The sequence below is a fragment of the Castor canadensis genome, chromosome 5 (assembly GCF_047511655.1).
Source record: "Castor canadensis chromosome 5, mCasCan1.hap1v2, whole genome shotgun sequence".
In the NCBI taxonomy this organism is placed as follows: Eukaryota; Metazoa; Chordata; class Mammalia; order Rodentia; family Castoridae; genus Castor; species Castor canadensis.
This window is the reverse complement of record NC_133390.1, coordinates 137130601-137152159: the sequence shown is the minus strand read 5'-3', so window position 1 is coordinate 137152159 and position 21559 is coordinate 137130601. Positions and strand designations below refer to the sequence as shown.

The following is a 21559-nucleotide window of genomic DNA, read 5'->3' as shown; positions in this document are numbered from 1 at the left end:
AAGAAGAAATCCTGCAAAAAAATCAATGAGAATTTTATAGAGATGATACTGGATATGGTCAACCAAAATGTACAGGAGACATTCAAGAAATTCCAAGACAACAAAAATAGAGAATTTGAAAAAGCAAAAGAAGAAATAAAGGAAACCATACAAGCACTGTATAAACACCAAAGTGAAACAAAGAACACGATTAATAAAGAGATAAATGAACTCAAGACAAAAATAGACAACATTAACAAGGAAGGGATTCAGGATATGGAAAACCTCAGAAAAAAGAATGAAACAGAATTGCAAAACAAAACAGAAGGCCAATCCAGCAGAATAGAACAAACAGAAAACAGAATCTCAGAACTCGAAGATGAAATGGTAATTAGAGGAAAAACCAAAGAACTATTAGTTAAACAACTAAAGACCTGTGAAAAGAAAATGTAAGAACTAACCGACTCCATCAAAAGAGCAAACCTGAGAATCATGGGCATTGAAGAAGGAGAAGAGGTGCAAGCGAAGGGAATGCATAATCTATTCAACAAAATAGTAACAGAAACTTTCCCAAATCTAGAGAAAGATATTCCCATACAGATGCAAGAGGCCTCCAGAACACAAAACAGACCTGATCAAAATAGAACTACCCCATGGCATATCATCATTAAAACAACAAGTACAGAAACTAGAGAAAGAATATTGAAGGCTGTAAGAGAGAAAAAACAAATAACATACAAAGGTAAACCCATCAAAATCACAGCAGACTTCTCAACAGAAACATTAAAAACAAGAAGAGCTTGGGGTGAGATCTTCCAGGCACTGAATGAAAATAACTTCAACCCCAGGATACTCTACCCAGCAAAACTATCATTCAAAATAGATGGAGCAATAAAAGTTTTCCATGAAGGACAAAATCATTTCTGCCAGGTAGCGAGGGGTAAGTGGGGGTAAGGGAGGGAGTGCGGGGAGGTAAAGGAAGGGGTGGGGGGAAGGGGGGAGAAATGATCCAAACATTGTATGCACATATGAATAAAATAAAAATTTTTAAAGAAATAATAAGTCTTCCATGATAAGCTGAAACTAAAACAATATGTGACCACAAAGCCACCACTACAAAAGATTCTTCAAGGGATTCTGCACACAGAAAGTGAAACCCAACATAACCATGAAAGGGCAGGCAGTACCAAAATACAGGAAAAGAAAAAGCAAGAAAGCAAAGAGTAACATTGATTTAGGTACACACAATCAAACCTTCAAACAACTAAGACAACTAAATGACAGGAATCACCACATACCTATCAGTACTTAATGCTAATGGACTTAATTCCCCCATCAAAAGGCACCGCTTGACAAAATGGATTAAAAAGGAAGATCCAACAATTTGTTGCTTACAGGAGACCCATCTCACCAACAGAAATAAGCATAGGCTTAGGATGAAAGTCTGGAAGAATTACCAAGCCAATGACCCCTGAAAACAGGCAGGAGTAGCAATACTTATCTCGGACAAAGTAGACTTCACACCTACATTGACCAAACGAGATAAAGAAGGACATTTCATACTAATAAAAGGGGAAATAGACAAAAAGGAAATAACAATTATCAACCTATATGCACCCAATGTCAACGCACCCAATTTCATCAAACATACCCTGAATGACCTAAAAGCATATATTAACTCCAACACAGTGGTCATGGGAGACTTTAACACCCCATTATCATCAATAGATAGGTCATCCAAACAAAAAAATCAATAAAGAAATCCTAGATCTAAAATGTACCATAGATAAATGGACCTAGTTAATGTCTACAGAACATTTCATCCAACTTCTACACAATATACATTCTTCTCAGTAGCCCACAGAACCTTTTGCAAAATAGATCATATCTTACACACAAAGCAATCCTCAGCAAATATAAGAAAATAGAAATTATACCATGCATTCTATCTGATCACAATGCAATAAAACTAGAACTCAACAACAAAAATAAAGAAAAAAAACCATGCAAACAGCTGGAAACTGAATAACTCATTGCTTAATGAATAATAGGTCATTGATGAAATAAAGAGGAAATTAAAAAGTTCCTGAAAGTCAATGAAAATGAAAACGCAACCTACTGGAACCTATGGGACACAGCAAAGGCAGTCCTGAGAGGAAAGTTTATAGCCAAGAGTGGATATATTAAAAAGACTGAAAGATCTCAAATCAATGACCTAATGCTATATCTCAAACTCCTAGAAAAACAAGAACAAGCAAATCCCAAAACAAATAGAAGGAGAGAAATAATAAAAATAAGAGCTGAAATCAATGAAATAGAAACCAAAAAAAAAAAAAAAAAGAATTAATGAAACAAAAAGCTGGTTCTTTGAAAAAATAAACAAGATCAATAGACCCCTGGCAAACCTGACTAAAATGAGGAGAGAAAAAACCCAATTTAGTAGAATCAGGAATGCAAAAGGGGAGATAACAACAAACACCATGGTAGTCCAGCAAATCATCAGAGACTACTTTCAGAACCTATATTCAAATAAATAGGAAAATCTTAAAGAAATGGAGATATTTCTAGATACTTATGCTCATCCAAAACTGAACCAAGAGGACATCAATCACCTCAATAGATCTATAACACAAAATGAAATTGAGCAGCAATCAAGAGTCTCCCTAAAAAGAAAAGTCCAGGACCTGATGGATTCTCTGCTGAATTCTATCTGACCTTTAAAGAAGAACTGATACCAACCCTCCTTAAACTGTTTCATGAAATGGAAAGGGAAGGAAAACTGCCTAACCCATTTTATGAAGCCAGTATTACACTTATCCCAAAACCAGGCAAAGACACCTCCAAAAAGGAGAACTATAGCCCAATCTCCTTAATGAACATTGATGCAAAAATCCTCAATAAAATAATGGCAAACCAAATTCAACAAAACATCAAAAAGATCATTCACCATGACCAAGTAGGCTTAATCCCAGGAATGCAGGAGTGGTTCAACATACGAAAATCAATAAACGTAATAAATCACATTAACAGAAGCAAAGACAAAAACCACTTGATCATCTCAATAGATGCAGAAAAAACCTTTGATAAGATCCAACATCATTTCATGATAAAAGCTCTAAGAAAACTAGGAATAGAAGGAAAGTACCCTCAATATTATAAAAGCTATATATGACAAACCTACAGCCTGCATTATACTTAATGGTGAAGAACTGGAACCATTCCCTGTAAAATCAGGAACCAGACAAGGATGTCCACAATCTCCACTCCTATTCAACATAATACTGGAATTCCTAGCCAGAGCAATTAGGCAAGAAGAAGGAATAAAAGGAATACAAATAGGTAAAGAAACTGTCAAAATATCCTTGTTGGCAGACAATATGATCCTATACCTTAAAGACCAAAAAAACTCTACTCAGAAGCTCCTAGACATCATCAATAGCTATAGCAAGGTAGCAGGATATAAAATCAACTTAGAAAAATCATTAGCAAAAAAAAAGAAAGAAAAATCATTAGCATTTCTATACACTAATAATGAACAAATTGAGAAAGAATATATGAAAACAATTCCATTTACAGTAGCCTCAAAAAAAATCAAATACCTAGGTGTAAACCTAACAAAGGATGTGAACGACCTCTACAAGGAAACTATAAACTTCTGAAGAAAGAGATTGAGGAAGACTATAGAAAGTGGAGAGATCTCCCATGCTCATGGATTGGTAGAATCAACATAGTAAAAATGTCTATACTCCCAAAAATAATCTACATGTTTAATGCAATTCCCATCAAAATCCCAATGACATTCATCAAAGAGATTGAAAAACCTACCATTAAATTTATATGGAAACACAAGAGGCCACGAATAGCCAAGGCAATACTCAGTAAAAAGAACAACACTGGAGGTATCACAATACCTGACTTCAAACTATGTAACAAAGCAATAGCAATAAAAGCAACATGGTATTGGCACAAAAACATATGACTATAATAAAAAAAGAAAAAAAAACTTATGGACTTTTGCTTCCAAATTTATAAATAAAACTGGCCTGGCGCTTTCTATTTTACACTTATTAGGTTTTTGGATTCAGAGGTGTCTCATAAAATGCTTTTGAAAGCTTTCCATATTCTTTGGGGATGAGGAGGTATCTCAAATACAAAGTAAGTTAAAGATTGGTCAGAAGTCTGCTGGAAAAGCAACTGGATCTGGAACCTTTGGGCAGAGGTGCTATATGTAGATCTATATCAGCAATCCAGATTTTCAACTTGTCATAAAGTATTATCAGAACTTGGTAATACTTTTAGGTTTTGCATTTACATATATTTATACCTGTTACATTCATTCTTTAATAACTGCCTGTGACCTATGTAGTCTTCAAAAATTCTCTCATTTCATCCAGGGGATTGTCTAATCCAGAGGATCAGCAAACTTTGATTGTAAAGAGCCAGACCATAAATAGTTTATACTTTGCAGGCCGTAAGCTTCTATTACAACTATTCATCCGTGCCATTGCAGCAAGGATGTAGCCATGGACAATACATAAATTCATGGATGTGGCTATGTGCCAATAAAACTTTACAAAATTTACAAAAACAGGTCATGAGCTGTGTTTGCAGAGCCCTGCTTTTACCCAAAGACAGTGTGGCAAATCACTGCCATTGCATCAAGCCCAGACTCAAAAGTGTACCTTTAACTTCCTGATAGCACAAAGGCCATTGGCTTAATATAAAATACACCATATGGTTTAGGACTGTGGCCAATCCTGTTAGCATTCGGTCATTAATCTTAGACTTTGAATGTTTTGTTGTTAGGACTAAGGAGCATTTTTGTTTATTTGTTTGAGACAGGGTCTCACTATGTAGTCCAAGCTTGGCTCAGACTTACTGTGTAGCTCAAGCTGGCCTCGAACTCTCAATCCTCCTGCCTTAGACTCCAAAGTGCTCCCTAAAGTGCATTTTGCCCAAGAAAATAACCTTTGAAAGTGGCTAAGCGGGCTCTTAATATTGAATGTTGATGGTAGAGAATTTAGAAAACCCGAAGCAAGAAGCTATGGTGTCCTTCAGGCATCTTTTCATTGATTCTCAGATGGGGGAAGAGCATCAATGTCATTCTGTGGACTTGACTGGTTGTCAAAGACAGTGATACTCTGAAACCCACTTAAAGGGAAATGCATTTATGGAATTTAAAAATGTGTCCCATCAGCCACCACTGAGTGCCTATTTTTGTCCACTGAACAGCTAGGATAAAAAGTATGTCAATAGCTACTCAGGAGGCAGAGGTCAGGAAAATTGTGGTTCAAAGCCAGCCTCCAGCAAGTAGCTCATGAAGACCTTATCTCAAAAAAAGCCCATCACAAAAAAGGACTGTGGAGTGGCTCAGGGTATACGCCTTGAGTTCAAATCCCAGCAGAAAAAAAATGTAGTATGTGGAAATAAGTTTCTTATCTTTAATGTAGAGTTTTCCCTGGTGCTCCATGAATCCCCCGAGTACCTCCTAGGTTTCTCAGATACTGAGACCAGGCTCTGGGAGCCATGTGAGAAACAGGATCTCGCCAAGTTAATTGAACTCCACATAGAGGCCTTTCCAAAAGACTTCTCATATGCAAAAAGTTAGGAAGAAAAATATTACCTCCTGCCTTAAGGAAACTCTTTTTGTAGTTTTTCCATAATTCAAGTCATATTCAGACATGACTTTAATTAGTCCCATTCAGATCTTGTTCTTGCAGTTATTTTTTTGCCCTTTTCTCCAGCAGCCCCACATCCTCCCTTCCCTTCCCAACCCTCCGCAATAGAGCATAACTGAATCACAGTCCAAATCACAGAACATGCTGAGCCTCAGATAGTCACCCAGTTGATTGCAGAAAGCTCATCCTCACGTGAGAGCCAAGAACCAGCAACATACAGAACTGAACCTATGGGGGCTTCCAGGAAATGTAGTACAAAACCCATGCTAAAGAGAAGGTCTCAAGTAAAGACTCCTAAACATAGCCTGGGCTTTCCTGGAAGGCAGAAGTAGGTTTAGCAGGGCGGGGAGATCCACATAGAAATACACATTCATGCCAAATCATTTGTGTCACCATGACGACCTCTGTTTGCTGACTGAGAGTTTCATCACAGGGCTTTCAAATGCCTGCTAACACTGTTGAAGAGACCTGGTGGTTGTTCCAGAACTGCACCTTAAAAATAAAAAACTTTTTATTAAAGCATTGTTTCTGAGACATTTAGAGTATTGTACTTTACTAAAGCTCCAAGTCTTTTCTTTGATAATTAAAGCATTAATTTATCTCAGTATCATTTGTATACAGCACCATGCCTAGTATGTAGTTGATTCTCAATAAATGTTTTAGTGAATATAAGTGAGGACCGCTCAGAATGTAACCCTTTTCCTCCCTCTACCCAACATGGTAAGTCTTAGCCAAGTATGTTATACTCAGCTTAACCTAGAAACCAATAGCCAATCAAGATGAAGACAGGAAAACCCTTGGCTGAGATTGATAGTGTTCTTTTAAAAACTCCTGCCAGTGCCCATGGCTCACGCCTATGATCCTAGCTACTTGGGAGGTTGAGATCAGGAGGATTGAGGTTCAAGACAAGCCTGGGCAAAAATTAGTAAGACTCCATCTCAACCAGTAGCTGGACACAGTGGCTTGTGCCTGTCATCCCAAGCAGTTTCAGGGCAGCCCAGGCAAAAAGAAAGTTCACAAGACACTATCTCAACAGAAAAAACCTGGTCATGGTGGTGTGTGCCTGTCATTTCAGCAATGAGGGGAGGTGTAAAATAAGAGGATAGAGGTCCAGGCCTGCCTGGACCAAAAGCAAGACCCTATCTCCAAAATAACCAGTGTAAAAAGGGCTGAGGAATGGCTCAAGCAGTAGAGCACCTCCCTAGCAAGCACAAAGCCTTGACTTCAAACTCCAGTACCGCCAAAACATAAAGCAAAACCAAAAACACCTTCCTTTACCTTTAATGCAAGTAATTATGCATTGACTGAGCAAGATGAACTGAGGTCCTTATCGTGAATAACACATTCTCAAGGCAGTCTAGCTAAGGTTCTAGAATCAATTGCCTAGGTTCAAATTTTGGATCACTGCCTTTGACAAGTTACTGAATTCCCCTGTGTGTTGGATTCTGGATATTATCTCCATTGTATGAGCTGTCGAGAGAATTCAATGAAATAAATGGGATAGTACATGCCATAATCAGGACAGTGGTGCAGATATAGGAAAAGTTCAATAAATATAAGCTATTATAAGCATTATAATAAGACCCCCTTATCCACAGTTTCACTTTCCAACTTGTGGCCAACTGAAAATATTAAATGGTAATATTTAAATGATACGAAAATACTAAGTGAAAATTTCCAGAAGTAATCAGTCCATAAGTTTTAAATCACAAACTATTCTGAGAAGCATAATGAAATCTTGTGCTTTCTCACCTGTGGGACATGAATCACCTTTTTGTCCAGTGTATCTGCACTATGTACACTACCTGCCTGTTAATCACTTAGTAGCCTTTTCAGTTGTCAGATCAACCGTTGCAGTATCATAGTAGTTGTGTTCAAGTAACTCTTTTTTTTTTTTTAATGGTACTGGGGTTTGAACTCAAGGCCTATACCTTGAGGCATTCCACCAGCCCTTTTTTGTGATGGATGTTTTCAAGATAGAGTCTCATGAACTATTTGCCCAGGCTGGCCTTGAACCGTGATCCTCCTGATCTCTACCTCTCAAGTAGCTGAGGTTATAGACCTGAGCCACCAGTGCTGGGCTCAGGTAACTCTTATTTTACTTAATAATGGACCCAAAGTGCAAGAATAGTGATTTTTGCAATTCACCCTTACCAAAGAAAAGCCACAAAGTGTTTCTTTTAAGTGAAAAGGTAAAAATTTGTCATATGTATATAGATGCTTAGGAAAAAACATAGTATGTGGGTTCCTGAATCCACTGGGGATTTTAGAACATATCCTCTGTGGATAAGAGAAGACTATTGTGCAATTACTACCACATGTGATGGAATTACTACTACACACTGAAGTTTCCCCTAACTGTCAGTCTCAACATCTGCCATCATGGTAGTAGAGAAGTCAAGGAGATTGGTCTTGACACAAAAGTTGGAAACCTGTACACCAGATGCCATTGGTTGTGCAGGGGCTCTGTGGCCTTCATGAGATCCCTGGAGGCCATGATGTTTGGAGAAAGCTTCCTGGAGAAAGAAGAATGTGAGCTTACCTTTAAGGAGGGCAGGATAAGCAAATGGAGAGAAGTTAGGGGAGCTTGAATTATTTTCAAAATACAATAGGTCAGCAGTGAGCTGGGCAGCTAGTCTGTGAAGGGCAGCAGTGGGAGATGAAGGCAGAGGAGCAGATAGGAGACAGATACTGTAGAGGACTTCAAATGTCCATCCAAGTCTAAGTTTAACTGGTTGCTTTTTAAGAAATGAGGATGTAGTGAAGGGAGCGGCCAGGGGGCAATGGTGGGGGTGATACTGTGCGCAAAAAAGCACTTTAGGAAGGCCTTCTTCTCATTTGTAGCCCCAGGTCTGCAGAGAAAGGGGTTCCAGTGAGAGTGGGTTGCAGAAGAATCAGTAGCTAGTTGGAGGTGGGGCAGCTACAGGTGAAGGTAATAACTGTAGATGATTACTTTTGCTCCACTCTGTGATCCTCTTGGCAAGCCCCTTCCTAGCTTATTTCTGAGTTAGTAATGGGATTTGGTATTTGAGACCACAAACTGAAAGTCTGGCATGTCATGATAAACCAGACAGGACTGCATTTGTGCTCTTTGGAAGATCAGCTGAAGCCATCAGTTACTGTGTTTCAGTACTTGTCTTCTCTTCATGTCACCTGATAATGCCAAAAGAAATGTAGAAATTCTTCATAATAGTTTTACCATTGTTCTCTCTGTGCTAATTTCCCCCTTTTTAGATAGTTCATGGTGGGAGTGGGGAGAGGTAGCCCAAGAATGGAAGGAAAAAAATGCCCTGTCTCTTTGGCTATGATTGGGCAGACTGTTCATCCTGCAACCACACCATGAGTCCTGGGAAATGTCAGGCTTACCTTTCCTGAAACTCAGGGACATGATCCCTGGCAATGGTGGAGAAATTGTTCTAGAAGGAGTGGTAGGTAGCAGGAACAATGGATGCTCTTAGGAGGAAGTTAACTCTGAATTTCTATGAATTGTAAATAAATACACAGATACCTCCCCCTAATCTCTGTTTTTTTCCCCAAAGTCCTCTGCTCCCAAAGGAGAAAACAGTTGTTCTCTGATGGAATTAGTCCAGGCTGAAGGACATCATTTTCTGGGCTCTAGAGTTAGAAGGTTTTATAAATGTAAATTACCCTAAATTATTAGAACTGCTCCCCAGTCATGAAGAATAGCTAGTGCTGACATCATAGGCTCAAACACTGCTCTCAACAGCAAACAAAACCTGGAGTGTTCAGCCAAGGGTTCTGATAGAACCAGCAACCTGATACATTAGAGCAGTTACGGCATTAATTGAACCTAATTGAAATTCATCTGCTATTACCTCTGTACTTTCCATGAAAATGAAAAGTAGGGCAAAAATAAAGTAAAAAGAATGAAACTGCCCTAATGGCTCAAAATGGATCAATTATTTTCATCTTTAGCTAAATACAGTTTACTGCCTTATTAAAAGCATGTTTGTAGACAAAAAGTATAGCATTAAAATTCCAGTGCATGAATCACCAACAAAGCCTTTGTTATATCTAATATATTCTTCCCTTTTTATTTGGCAGAGAAAAATGAGGCAGGTCAAGCTTAGGTCATAAAAATCTTATGCTTTGACTTAGAAAAAGTAGAATGAGCATTCTCTGTGGGCATGATGTGCTTTTTAAGTGAGTGTTTATTTCATAACTTATTAATATCCTAGAATTATTTTTGAATATTTTCATTATCTAGTAATTTGTTGAAGATATTTATCCAAATAAAATGCCAATTAGAGTATCTGTTAGAATAGTGCAGTGCTGTGAGTGCTGGTTCTGAAACCAGACTCACTGGGTCCAAATGCTGCTAACCAACACACTTGCTATGTGACCTGGAGCTCATTACTTAATGTGCTCTGTGCTCAGGGTTCTACACAAAAAATAAAATCTATCTTATAGGATGAATAGAGGATGAATGAGGTCATACATAACTACTGTATGTCTCTTTTGAAGTAGAAAAAGGAAATCTTAAGTCTTTGATAAAATACAACAGAATAGGAGCCAGGCATGGTGGTGCATTCCTGTGATCCCAGTTCACAGGAGGCTAAAGCAAAAGGATGACAGTTCAAGGCTAGCCTGGGCTACATAGTAAGGCTCTGTCTCAAAAATAGAACAAAATAAGCATGGGGGAAAATAATACAACAGAATAGGTAAATGTACTTAAACACAAACTATAAGACAGAGTATATAGTTCTTGCTTTCTTAGGTCTTAAAATATAGTAACTGAAGAAAATTTAGAATTTGTGTGTGTGTGTGCATAAATCCTTGAATTTATGTCATATTCTTGAGCTCTGATTTCACAGCCAAATCAACAGATCGGAAAATCCTTCCCTTCTCTCCAAGTCCTGGTTTTCTCCTTCAAGGATCCTTCATCTTTAGAGTACCAAATGTGATCATGAAACAGAAGCAAAGCACATTTTCCCAGTGGTAGAAAGTTATAGCTCAAAAGAATAGAGTACATTTCTGGCCTCAACTGAAAATGACTTCTTAGAAAGGTTATTCCATTACTTTTAGGGTAAAATCTATGATTGGAAAAGAATAATAAACCACAGTATTTTATTTATTGAACATATTAGAAAGATTAACTTATCTTTTCTTTTTTATAAAGTCATTTTACCTTTAAATATTACTGAATTTTCTGATCCCTGAAACTTACCATCTTTAGGAACCAGGATGATGAAATTGACATTTCCCCCCCTGATTAAATGGAAGAACTTCCTGAACCTGGGTACATTACTGTAGCTGATGGTAATTATCAAATTTGCTAGTGTGTTTATTTCTACCTTCAAAGACAGTGTGTCAAAAAGTGAGCTCAGCCAGGTGCCAGTGGCTCACCCCTGTAATCCCAGCTACTTGGGAGGCTGAGATCTGGAGAACTGAGGTTCAGGGCCAACCCAGGCAAATAGTTCAAGACACTACCCCTGCCCACCATCTCCAAATAACCAGAGCAAAATGGACTGGAGGTGTGGCTCAAGGTATAAAGTGCCTGCTTTGCAAGTGTGAAGCCGTGAGTTCAAACCTGAGGCCCCCCACCCCCCCAAAAAAGGCAAGATCACTTCTGTGTGTGCCAGCAGGTTTTTGTTTTGAGTTTTGTTTTTTTTTTTTAAGTACTGGGATTTGAACTCAGGGCCTTGTGCTTACCTTTTTTTTTTTCCTTTTTCTTTTTTTTGCAGTACTGGGGCTTGAAACTCAGGGCCTACACCTTGAGCCACTCCACCAGCCCTTTTTGTGAAGGTTTCTTTTTGAGATACGGTCTCTCAAACTATTTGCCCAGGCTGGCTTCAAACCATGATCCTCCAGATGTCTGCCTCCTGAGTAGCTAGGATTATAGGGGTGAGCCACCCTTTAATATTTTAGCCACTCTTCTAGTCCCTTTTGCTTTCAGGTTATTTTTCAGATTGGGTCTCGCTTTTTTTTTTTCCTCTGCAGGCTGACCTCAGATAGGGATCCTTGTAGCTATAGCCTCCCATTAGTTAGGACAACAGGCTTGTGCCTCCATGACTAGCTTGTTTGGTGAGATCGAGTCTCACTGTTTGGCCTCAAACTGAGATCTTCCAGATCTTTGCCCCTCAAGTAGTTGGGATTACAGGCATGAACTACCATACGCAACTGTGCCAGCATTTTAAATAGCAAGTCTTCAAGCTTTCCTGTCTGGGGCTGGGAGTCAATAGCTCACCCAGGATTGATGTGCATCGTAACTACCTCTCCCTTACCGCCAGGGTTGTCATTAGGGAAGTGTCCCCTCCTCTTGAAAGCATTTGTACATTGTTGTACAGGCAGACCCTGCATAGCAGTGAGAGAATGGCTTCCTGTTCTTTCTTGTCCATGTTCATGTTTGGAGCCTTCATGGTTGCCTTCTTACTGATACCCTCCTTGGGTCCTGCTTCCTGTTTCAGATCTGTAATCTTCATAATGCATAATGTAATCTGTAAAAGGAGCAACCAAACTTGACCTTCCATGAAATGGTTGTATTCTATTATCCTTTATTATCAATTCACCCAGAGTTCTAATCATCAGTTCTTATTTGACATTTGAAAGTTGGGCAGCCCACCCTTTACCTCTGACACCTGTTGATTCAAGGGAAAACACTAGTCACTTCTTATCTGTTAAATAAGTGGAGCTGGAAGGAAGACAGTGACCAGATCTTTTAACATAAAACTGACATTCAGAAGAAATCCTGGATTTCTGTTTGTTTTCCTGTTCTATTTCTTATCTATCTGTGGTACCCTGTTTGTATGAAGGAAGCCCTGGCAATGTGCTACCTCCTTCTAAATATTCTCAAGGACTCCTTGAGTTATGAAACACTCAGGTTAGAAATGCAGTGATTAAGTTCATCTCTGACTTGCTGAAGTGTTTGGCTGCTTAAAAGCATGCTCTAAAAAAATACATGTTGTGGGCCCCACGTGACCTGGAACTGTCTCTCTCCCTCTACAAAGGGTGAGGTGTTCTGTGCCTGCAGAGCCCATCCATCATGGCACCTCCTGGCTGGCACTGCAAAGGCAACATGGTATTCCACCTTTTCTGGTCATACTCACTTACCCCACATATCACCCAAGTTAGCATATCACTAAAGTTAGCAGCCACTTCCCTTCATCAATTTTTTAATTCTTATTTGAGGATTTAAAAAGTGTGTTTCTCTGAAGCTCTCTCATTGTTCTTCTGTCTCTCTGCCACTTCCCCTCACCCCAGCTTCTTTCTTTCTCCGTTTCCTTCCTGTCTTGATACAGCTGAAAATTGACCTAACCATTGTGACATGATATTCAACTGATAATTTCTGTATAAAATATAAGAAAGCCCTGTGACTTGAAATCAAATCTACATCTAAAAGAAAATCAGTGCCAAAACCTTAAAAACTCCCAGAAATTTCCATCTTCACTTTTATGCACCTGTCCTTCTACATGACATCTGCCTTCCCTTAAATAGCACATTGGAAATGTGATTTCTTGTTTCCCTGAGTTTAAAGGCCACCAATATGATAGGGAGTGTATTTTGTACTTACAGTTTGATGTAGGCACACACAGCTTTGGTTACTTTGGGGATTATGTAAGATTTTGTGAGCTACACTGGACACCTAAAAAACAGATCTAATATGGTTAAGGGAAATGTGTTTCTATTTTACAACTCATCTGGTGACTCGTATTTCCTATAGTGCCAACTTAACAGTAAATGCCAGATTGAAATATATAGTAGGAAAATCTGGCCACAATTAGGTCATTCTGTGCCAGATATTCACAGGATGAAAAAATATGGTCCAGTTAACAAGGGGAAAGTCTTAGGAACAGCAAGCAGATAAACCTCAAATATTTTAGACTGTACCCAGTCTAAAAATATTTTATATCCACCATAGGCCAGGCACTGTGTAGGGCTCAGTAATAACATAGTGGGAAGAGTGAACATGACAGTCCAAATAAGTCATCACACAGGAAGCCTAGGTATGTAGGCCATGAAGTGCTGGAAAGGTGACTTAGACTATTTTTCCATTGCTGTAACAATACCCTGAGACAGGGTAATCTGTAAAGAATAGAGGTCTGTTTCAACTCAGTTTTGGAGGCTGGGAAGTCCAAGATTGGGTGGCTATATCTGGTGAGGGTTTCATGCTGCTTCAACTCATGGCAGAAAATTAAAGGGCAAGAGAGTGGGTATGGAAGAGAGAACAAGGGTCTGGACTCCTGTCATGGCTAACTCATTTCCATGAGAAAGGTGGTATTAATCCACTTATGAGGGCTCCACTCCTATGACCCAAGCATACCCACTAGGCCCCACCTCCCAACACTGCCTAAACATGCGCTCTGGAGGGGACAAGTCATACTCCAACCATAGCAGAAGGGAAGGTCAAGACCACCCATGTGCAGACAGGAGACTGGCCCCTCTGCTGCAGACCAGGCATGGCTGCCATTAAGCTGTGATGTGGCCCTGAGATGGGGGCTTCAAAAGCACAGGTTTCAATCCATCCTAGGAAAATTGCTCTGAGAAATATAATTATGCCTAGGTGGATTTTTCCCAAAATGAATAGTCAAAGTCTTTGTCTACTAATTTTTTCTTCCCTTTTATATTTTTGCTGTCAACGTATGAAAAACTTATTTATGGGCACTCAAGTGAAGCTAATGTCATTGTCAATAGTTCTGAAAGTTACTGTTTTGATCATAATAATAACAATAATAATAAGGAATTGTGTATAAAAGTGCTGATGTTGTGCCTAGCATATAGAGTCACAAGATAAACATTAATTGTGCCTAAAAATTCCTTGCAAAGTAAAAATGAGAAATGATGTAGAAAGAACTCACAATTGCAGGAAGATAGTGGAAAGAATACCTTCCCAGAGTAGACATTTAAATGGCAAAGAGGAGCAGGCCAACTGTGTTACATCAGGCTGTTACCCTGTCTTGTTCTGTGTGTGGAGGGATGGCATGTGACCTGTAACATGTTCTAATTTATTTATTAACAAATTATACTATAATGAGATTCAAGTATATTTTATGAGTAACAAAAGAAATACAACTAATAAATCAGATAAAGAATACTTAAATGAAAGGCTACAAAAAGAAGTGACCATGGACCAAAACCTCTGAAACCACATGATAAAATAAATCTTACTTCCTTATTAAGTTGATTTTTTCAGGTGTTTTGTCACAGCAATGGAATACTGACTAACACAATTGCCAAAACTATTTAGAAATTAGACTAGATTTAAAAATTAGAGGTTTTATAAAATGTATTAATTTTTGAATTGAAAAAAACATCATCTCCAACTGCCTACAATCCATAGAGAGCTCTTGGTACAGTTTTCCATACCCCAAAAGCAATGCACTGCCCCATTTTCCATGATCCTACAGTGAAAAGCTTTATTTCACAGTGTAGTTGCTAACAGATAGCATGGAGAAGACTGGGAAAACACTAAACTCTGGGTTGTATAGGGCCTATGCACTTAAAATAATTAATCTGAAAATGAATACTGTTTTGGCATGCATATTTTAAAAGGACAGAAGACCTTAAACCTTTGGCAGTTTTAGGTTCAAGTTCTGGCTCTGCTGGCAAGCTGACTCTTTGTTGTGCCAGGCAGCCAAGATTCATGCTTTGTAGCAGGTTGGAGCCTCAATAATTTAAACAAAATGTTTGCTCTTTCAGCCAAGAAAAATGTAGCTCATGAGACATGCTGCCTTACAGCATCAAATGGGAGGAAAACAGCCACAAAATCAGAACCTCCTGGTTAAGGCAGATAGGAAGAACACCACCCCTTTGCTTTAAGGTTCTCTTGGCATCCCATAGCGAGGAGCAGGAGTACGACAGAACTTTCTGGACATGGTTACCCTCAGAGTAGCCGTCTGAAAGTTATTTTTCCTAAGCAAGTAAGACAAGTCATCACACCTCTTTGTAATCTTGGATTGAAATCAAGTTTTGCATAATTTATTTAACCGAACTGAATAAATATACTTGCCATTATTTTGCCTGGTAAAATTCCTTTCCATATCCTTTTATAAATGACTGAAAAAGAGAGAAACTCAATGAGTATACATTTTGTGGTAAAATTCTTATACCTGAAAAATGAGACTACAGCAATTTCTTTGTGAAAAGGTAAAAATGCCAAGTCAGTGTGACAAACAGCATAATCTACACTTCGTTATATAATGTCACTGACCTTAAAACTGATGAGCTAGTATACTAACACTTGTAATTACGTCTCTGATAATTTTCAAAAGTGTAAATAGGTAATATAGACTTACTATCAAAATGCTCTTCCAAAGGGAAAATTTTTTCAAGATTATTATTTTATTTTATAGTTACTAACCAAAATAACACCTTTGGATCCCCTGACTAGGTCTTAACACATTAAATTCTAAAACTCAGAATTTGAATCTTTATAAAATTACCTATTAAAAAGCAGAATGGTATAGTCTTTAGTTCTCAAAAAAGGGAAAAAAATTCCTCGAAATCATCCCAACATTAGAATATTAAAATATCTCTAAGATCACATGTATGAATATTTTTACCATTGTCCTTTTGAAAGAACTTGTGTGTATTGCAAACCCTGGTAATTTTGTTTCCTTAATAAGTGTAGCAAATAGGGAACAAAAACAAGATAAAAGGTTTTATTCTAGACCATTTCATTCAGTATAATTTCAACTTTCAAATTATAGGAACATAAATGAATGTCCTACTTCTGCGTTAGAAGTACTTGACTACTTTGTGGGATGTTTTGTGGCAATTCTTTACTAAATTATCTTGGTCGCCGTTGCTAGGTAACACCACTGGCTTCCTGCAGCTGAAAAAATGAAAGGGTTATAGGGAGCAATTCGACATTATTAGCATTTTGAGTAATAAGGTTTTTTTTTATTAACTATACATCTTAGCATCGTCCCTTCTTTTCTAGGAAATGTCATTGTCTATGGGAATACAATTGATACTTACACCACTGTGGAAGCACTCTTAAACATTGGCGTGAAGGGCACCTGCATCTACCTCGTGCATCCTCCGTCAGACTCCACCATCACCTGTCTCAACAACCACTCCGTGGAAAGCGCTGTGGAAGACGCATTGAGGGAAGCAGGAGTTACCATTTACCGAGATGCCCTATTGGCTCAGTGGAACCAGGGCCTATACCCAGACCCCATACACGATGCCAGCTTCACGACACCCACCAAGCCTTTCAGACTTCATTGCTCTGTAAGTCCATCTCTGTGAACTTCCTTCACCAGCTAGGGAGAGCAGTCAGTTGCCTTCCAAGGATTTGGGAGCAGTGAATTTATACGCACAGATTTTGGGTTTTGTTTTCTATATTGCTCAGTAATACAAGCCACTACAAACTCATTGGCATAAAACAACAACAATGAGGACTGGAGGTATGGCTCAAATGGTAGAGCAAAGTGCAAAGTCCTGAGTTCAAACTCCCCAGTACCACTAAAAAAAAATTAGTTATATTCATTCGGTGTTTCCCTGTTAAAAAAAAAAATCACTATTATTATTATTATTTCTTCTTGTCTGGAGGTTTGACTAGGCCTAACTGAGCAGTTCTCACTGGAGGTCTTATGTGCAGTTGAAGTCAGAAGGTGGACAGGGCTGGAACTGTCTAGAAGGTTTATTCACTAACTTGTCTGGCTGTTGATATTGGATCAACTTCAGTTGTGGGACTGGGCTTCCTCAAAACATGGTGGCTTGGTTTCTAAGAGCAAGTAGAGAGAGAAAAAGTGGAGGTGGGAACTGTGTCCCGTCAGAAGTCAAGCAGCATCACTTCTACCACATTCTGTTTGCTATAGTCAAGTCAGTTTATCCATCACATATTAAAGAGGAAGCTAATTAACCTCACTGAGACAGATGGGGACCACTCAAAAGGAGGATGAAAATGATAAGATGCTCCAAACAGGTCCCTTCCCCTTCTTAATCTCCCACAAGTACCAACTGTTGACTAAAGGAAGATGAAAATCATAGAGTAACAAAGCCCAGGACATGTCACCCACAGAGTCCATTTCTTGTGATGCAAAGCAGGGCAGGAGAAGGTGGGAGAAATGATCTAACAGCAGAGGTCACCTCTGACTTTGACTGCTACAGGAAGATGGTGTAGCAAGAAGGTACATTAGATGAAAGCAACTGAGACTATTTGCAAAATGTTTTTGCTATGATTCTGATTTTACCCTGAATAGAGACAAGGGGGCTCCTGGAAACCCAGGAATTTATTTCAGTGGAATCTTTGGGGAGGTTTTCTTAGGTCTCTGCTTCCTAAAAAGGGTGTGTGTTCACTTCCAGAGGTTCCCAGGGACAAAGTGGGTAATCTTCCAGGATCACTATTTGGGGGGCAAACTTGGGTAAAAACATTTTCATTTTTCCCATCTTAAATAGCTGTCAGGACATACATGTATAGACAGTATCTGTTTTATAGTAACAGATTTTTTTTTTTTTTGGTCTTTTTCACTACTACATTCCTCAGGCCTAAAACAGAGCCTGAGATCCACTTACTTTTCAATAAATATTTGTGGAATAGGTAAGTATATGAATGCAGTAAAGAGCAAAATGTCCACAAATCTGAGGCAGCTCTGCACCTGGAGCATGGCAAGTTCTCAGTAAATGGTAGCACTCTGCAAATCTTTCACACTCTTTCCACAGAGGTAATGTTACCAGAACTGGGTTCCTGGGTCCAGTAGTGGTAGAGCGGGGAGACCAAACTCAGAGAAATACAGGCAAGGCTTTTTATCAGGACATCCACTTAAGCTAGAGGAGAGACACAGCTCTGACCAACAGCAAATGAAACAGCAGCTCTCCGAAGGGGAAAAGGTATTTATCTAGGAAAAATTCACATTGATTTTGTTTTTCCACAGCAAATCCAAAAAGGACATAAGTGGAGACCCAGGGCTGACATGCTACCCCAGAGTTAAAACACAGCAGTCCACCTCACACAGAAACAGGCCAGGGTCAGTTCCTGAGAATCTGTCTGACCCTGAGAGTTGAAGCTGACCAATGAGCTCTACAACTGAGTTCAGGCATTGACCTGTCAGAACTGGACACTCTCTGAAAGTTTGAATCCTTCTTTTGCATGAAAGACCTGACACCAGTCAGGACTCAATACCCTATACAAATCTTAATCCCTTATTTGCATGAGATAACCTGGGTGGGAACTGTTGGGGAGAATTTTTCAGCCTGGAATTTATATCATGGGAAAGTTATTGATAATAAATTCAATATCTTTACTAGATATATGGCTATTTGGATTTTCCACTTCTTATGTCAATTTTGGTAAATTACATTCTTCAAGAAATTTATCCATTCCATTTAAGTTGATCAAAAATGTTGGCATTAATTTGTTTGTATGTTATTTTATTATTTATGTAATGTCTTAGATGTTCAGTAATAACTTCATTTATTTCTGATTTTGGTGAATTGTGTTTAATCACTCTATCTCTCTTTCTTAGTCTAAATAGAGGTTTGTCAATTTTATTGATTTTTTTTTCAAAGAACCAACTTGACTTCCTGGTAAAGTTGCCTCCTTTTCTATATTATCTGTCTATTTTCTCTTCCATTGATTTCTGCTCTTAACAATTATTTTCTTCTGCTTGCTTTGGATTTACTTTGACTTTCTCTTTTCTAGATTTTTAACATAGAGCCTAGGTCATTGATTTATATAAGCATTTCAACTATAGTCTTCCTTTATGTTTCAGCTGCCTCTCACAAGTTTTAATATATTAAATTTTTATTATCATTTAGATCAAAATATTTTATAATCTCCCTTGTACGTTCTAATCCTTATGTTTTCTAATCTTTGGTGTTTGGATTATATATTGTTTAATTTCCAAATATTTGAGAGTTTCTAGATATGATAAACTTACTTCTGGGGTAATAAAGTGAAAGAAATACTTTCTCCATGTGATTCCATGAATGAGAAGAGTCAGGGTAAGAAAGGACAGACTTTATTCCAAAGAGGGAAAGAAAGGAAGAAAATCAGGAATCACAAAAGAGGAGACAAGACAACTTAAAAGCCATGGAGAAACAGAAAGGACACTGAGAAGTAGGAAACAGCCTGTAGCACTGATCCCAGCTCCATGGGGTCAGGGGGAAGGGTGGGGCAGGGGAATGGGAAGTGGGAGTGGGGTGCTAAAGCCACAACTACAAGGTAAGAGGTCCTGGTAACAGACTGCCCTTCTTGACAGGATAAGCTGACAGTTCTCACAAATCTTAAATCCAGTGTGAAGTTTTGGTGCAACAATGACTTCACCTGCCTGATAGGCCAGCATTGGGAAAAAATCCATTTTGTTGTTCCTTTTCTCAGAGAGTTATAGCCAGGTGCCATCTTGAGATACAGCCCATTGTCTGAGACTAATCTACTCTGGGAACCTGAAAATGAGGAACAATCTCAATTCAGGGAGCCTGGGGTCACACCCACACAGTGTTAGGATAGAACACAGCCAAGAGAGGGAAAGGGAAGGAGAGGGGGAGTTAGATGCAGACCTGCTGTGAAGGGCTGTGAGATTGGTAGCTCCACACTCTGTGGTGAGGACAAGCCCCATCACCTGTGTATCACCAAAGACTGAGAGACCCAAGCCCAAGGCAGGCCAGAGGACTGCTCAGCCTCCAGAGCTGCCTCCCTACTAATGTGATTGCTGCTAGGTGAGACCAAGAGCTCTGAACCCAGGCCCAGCAAATCATGCTGTTTTCCCAGTTTCCTCCCTCCTGTAGGGCAGTTTACTGCTTGGTAAGAATGGAAAGTTCTGAGTGAGAGTGGCAGGCAGAGCAGTGGGATTCCTCAGTTCTCCAGGAACAATGCAAATATCAGAGCCCTGTTTGTCCCTCCCTTTATGCATTTAGGGAAAACCTCAAGGCTTGTACATTTGCCATCCTTGAGTACATAAACTGGGGCATCTGGAGTGAGAGGGAAGCTGTCTCACCGAAGGGCTGCAAATTTCACTGGGGCCAACTGCACACAGCACCAGGTACACAAAGAAGGGAAGCTTCTAAAGTGAATTCAGCTTTGATGATGACAGCTAACCCTTGATTAGCTGGGTCCTCAGCCTCTATACTGCACCAGTTTGATGCAGTAATTGCTGTTATAGCCATTTTTTTCTCCTCTTTGAATGGTATTAGAGATTGAGCCCTCAAGAGAAGACTGGTCACTAAGAAGTCAACTGAATAAAATTAGAAAAGATATGCATCCCAACAGATGTGCGATCACTACCTAGAAAAAGAACAAATATGAAGAAGCAAGGCAATGTAATTCCTCCAAAAGCTCAGAACTCCTCAATAACCAAATCTAAAGATACTGAGATGGCCAAAATGACAGAAAAAGAATACAAAAGTCTACTTTTAAAAATGATCAGTGACCTCAGGAGGATTCAAACAAACATCTGAGTAGAGTAAGGAACTTACTTTCTCATTCTCTGAAATGAAAAAGTCAGAAAAACAAATGAGAAATTCACAAGGATAGTGAGATTCTGAAGAAAGAAGCAACACACAGAAATGTTGTAAATGAAAAGCTCAAATAAAATAAAATAAAAAGCACAGTGAAAAGCATCACCAGTACTAGACCATGAAAAAGAAAGAATATCAAGGATTGCCAGGTGCCAGTGGCTCATGCCTGTAATCCTAGCTACTCAGGAGGCAGAGAATGGGAGGATCGCTGTTCAAAGCCAGTCTAGGTAAATAGTTTGTGAGACACTATCTTGAAAAAAGCCCACCACAACAAAGGGCTGGTGGAGTGGTGTAGGCCCTGAGTTCAGCCCCAGTACCAAAAAAAAAAAAAAGTGTCAGGAATTAAAGACAAAAGTTGAGGAGATATTATATTATATTCACAGCAATAAAGAAAAAAAAATAAACAAACATGAACCATGACTTTCAAGAAGCCAAACCTCAGAATTCATGGGGTAGAAAAAGGAGCTGAAATACAGACTAAA

General features: G+C 38.9%; 1 protein-coding gene across 2 annotated transcripts in view; it reads left to right on the top strand.

Annotated features, from left to right (window-relative positions):
- Cfap61 (cilia and flagella associated protein 61) overlaps nucleotides 1-21559 on the top strand; it is a 310679-nt gene that overhangs the window by 208781 nt on the left and 80339 nt on the right. For both annotated transcript variants that reach the window (XM_074074242.1, XM_074074241.1), the window contains one exon: nucleotides 16558-16850. In XM_074074242.1, coding sequence (XP_073930343.1) covers nucleotides 16558-16850 — 293 coding nt within the window. The remainder of the gene's footprint in view (nucleotides 1-16557; nucleotides 16851-21559) is intronic.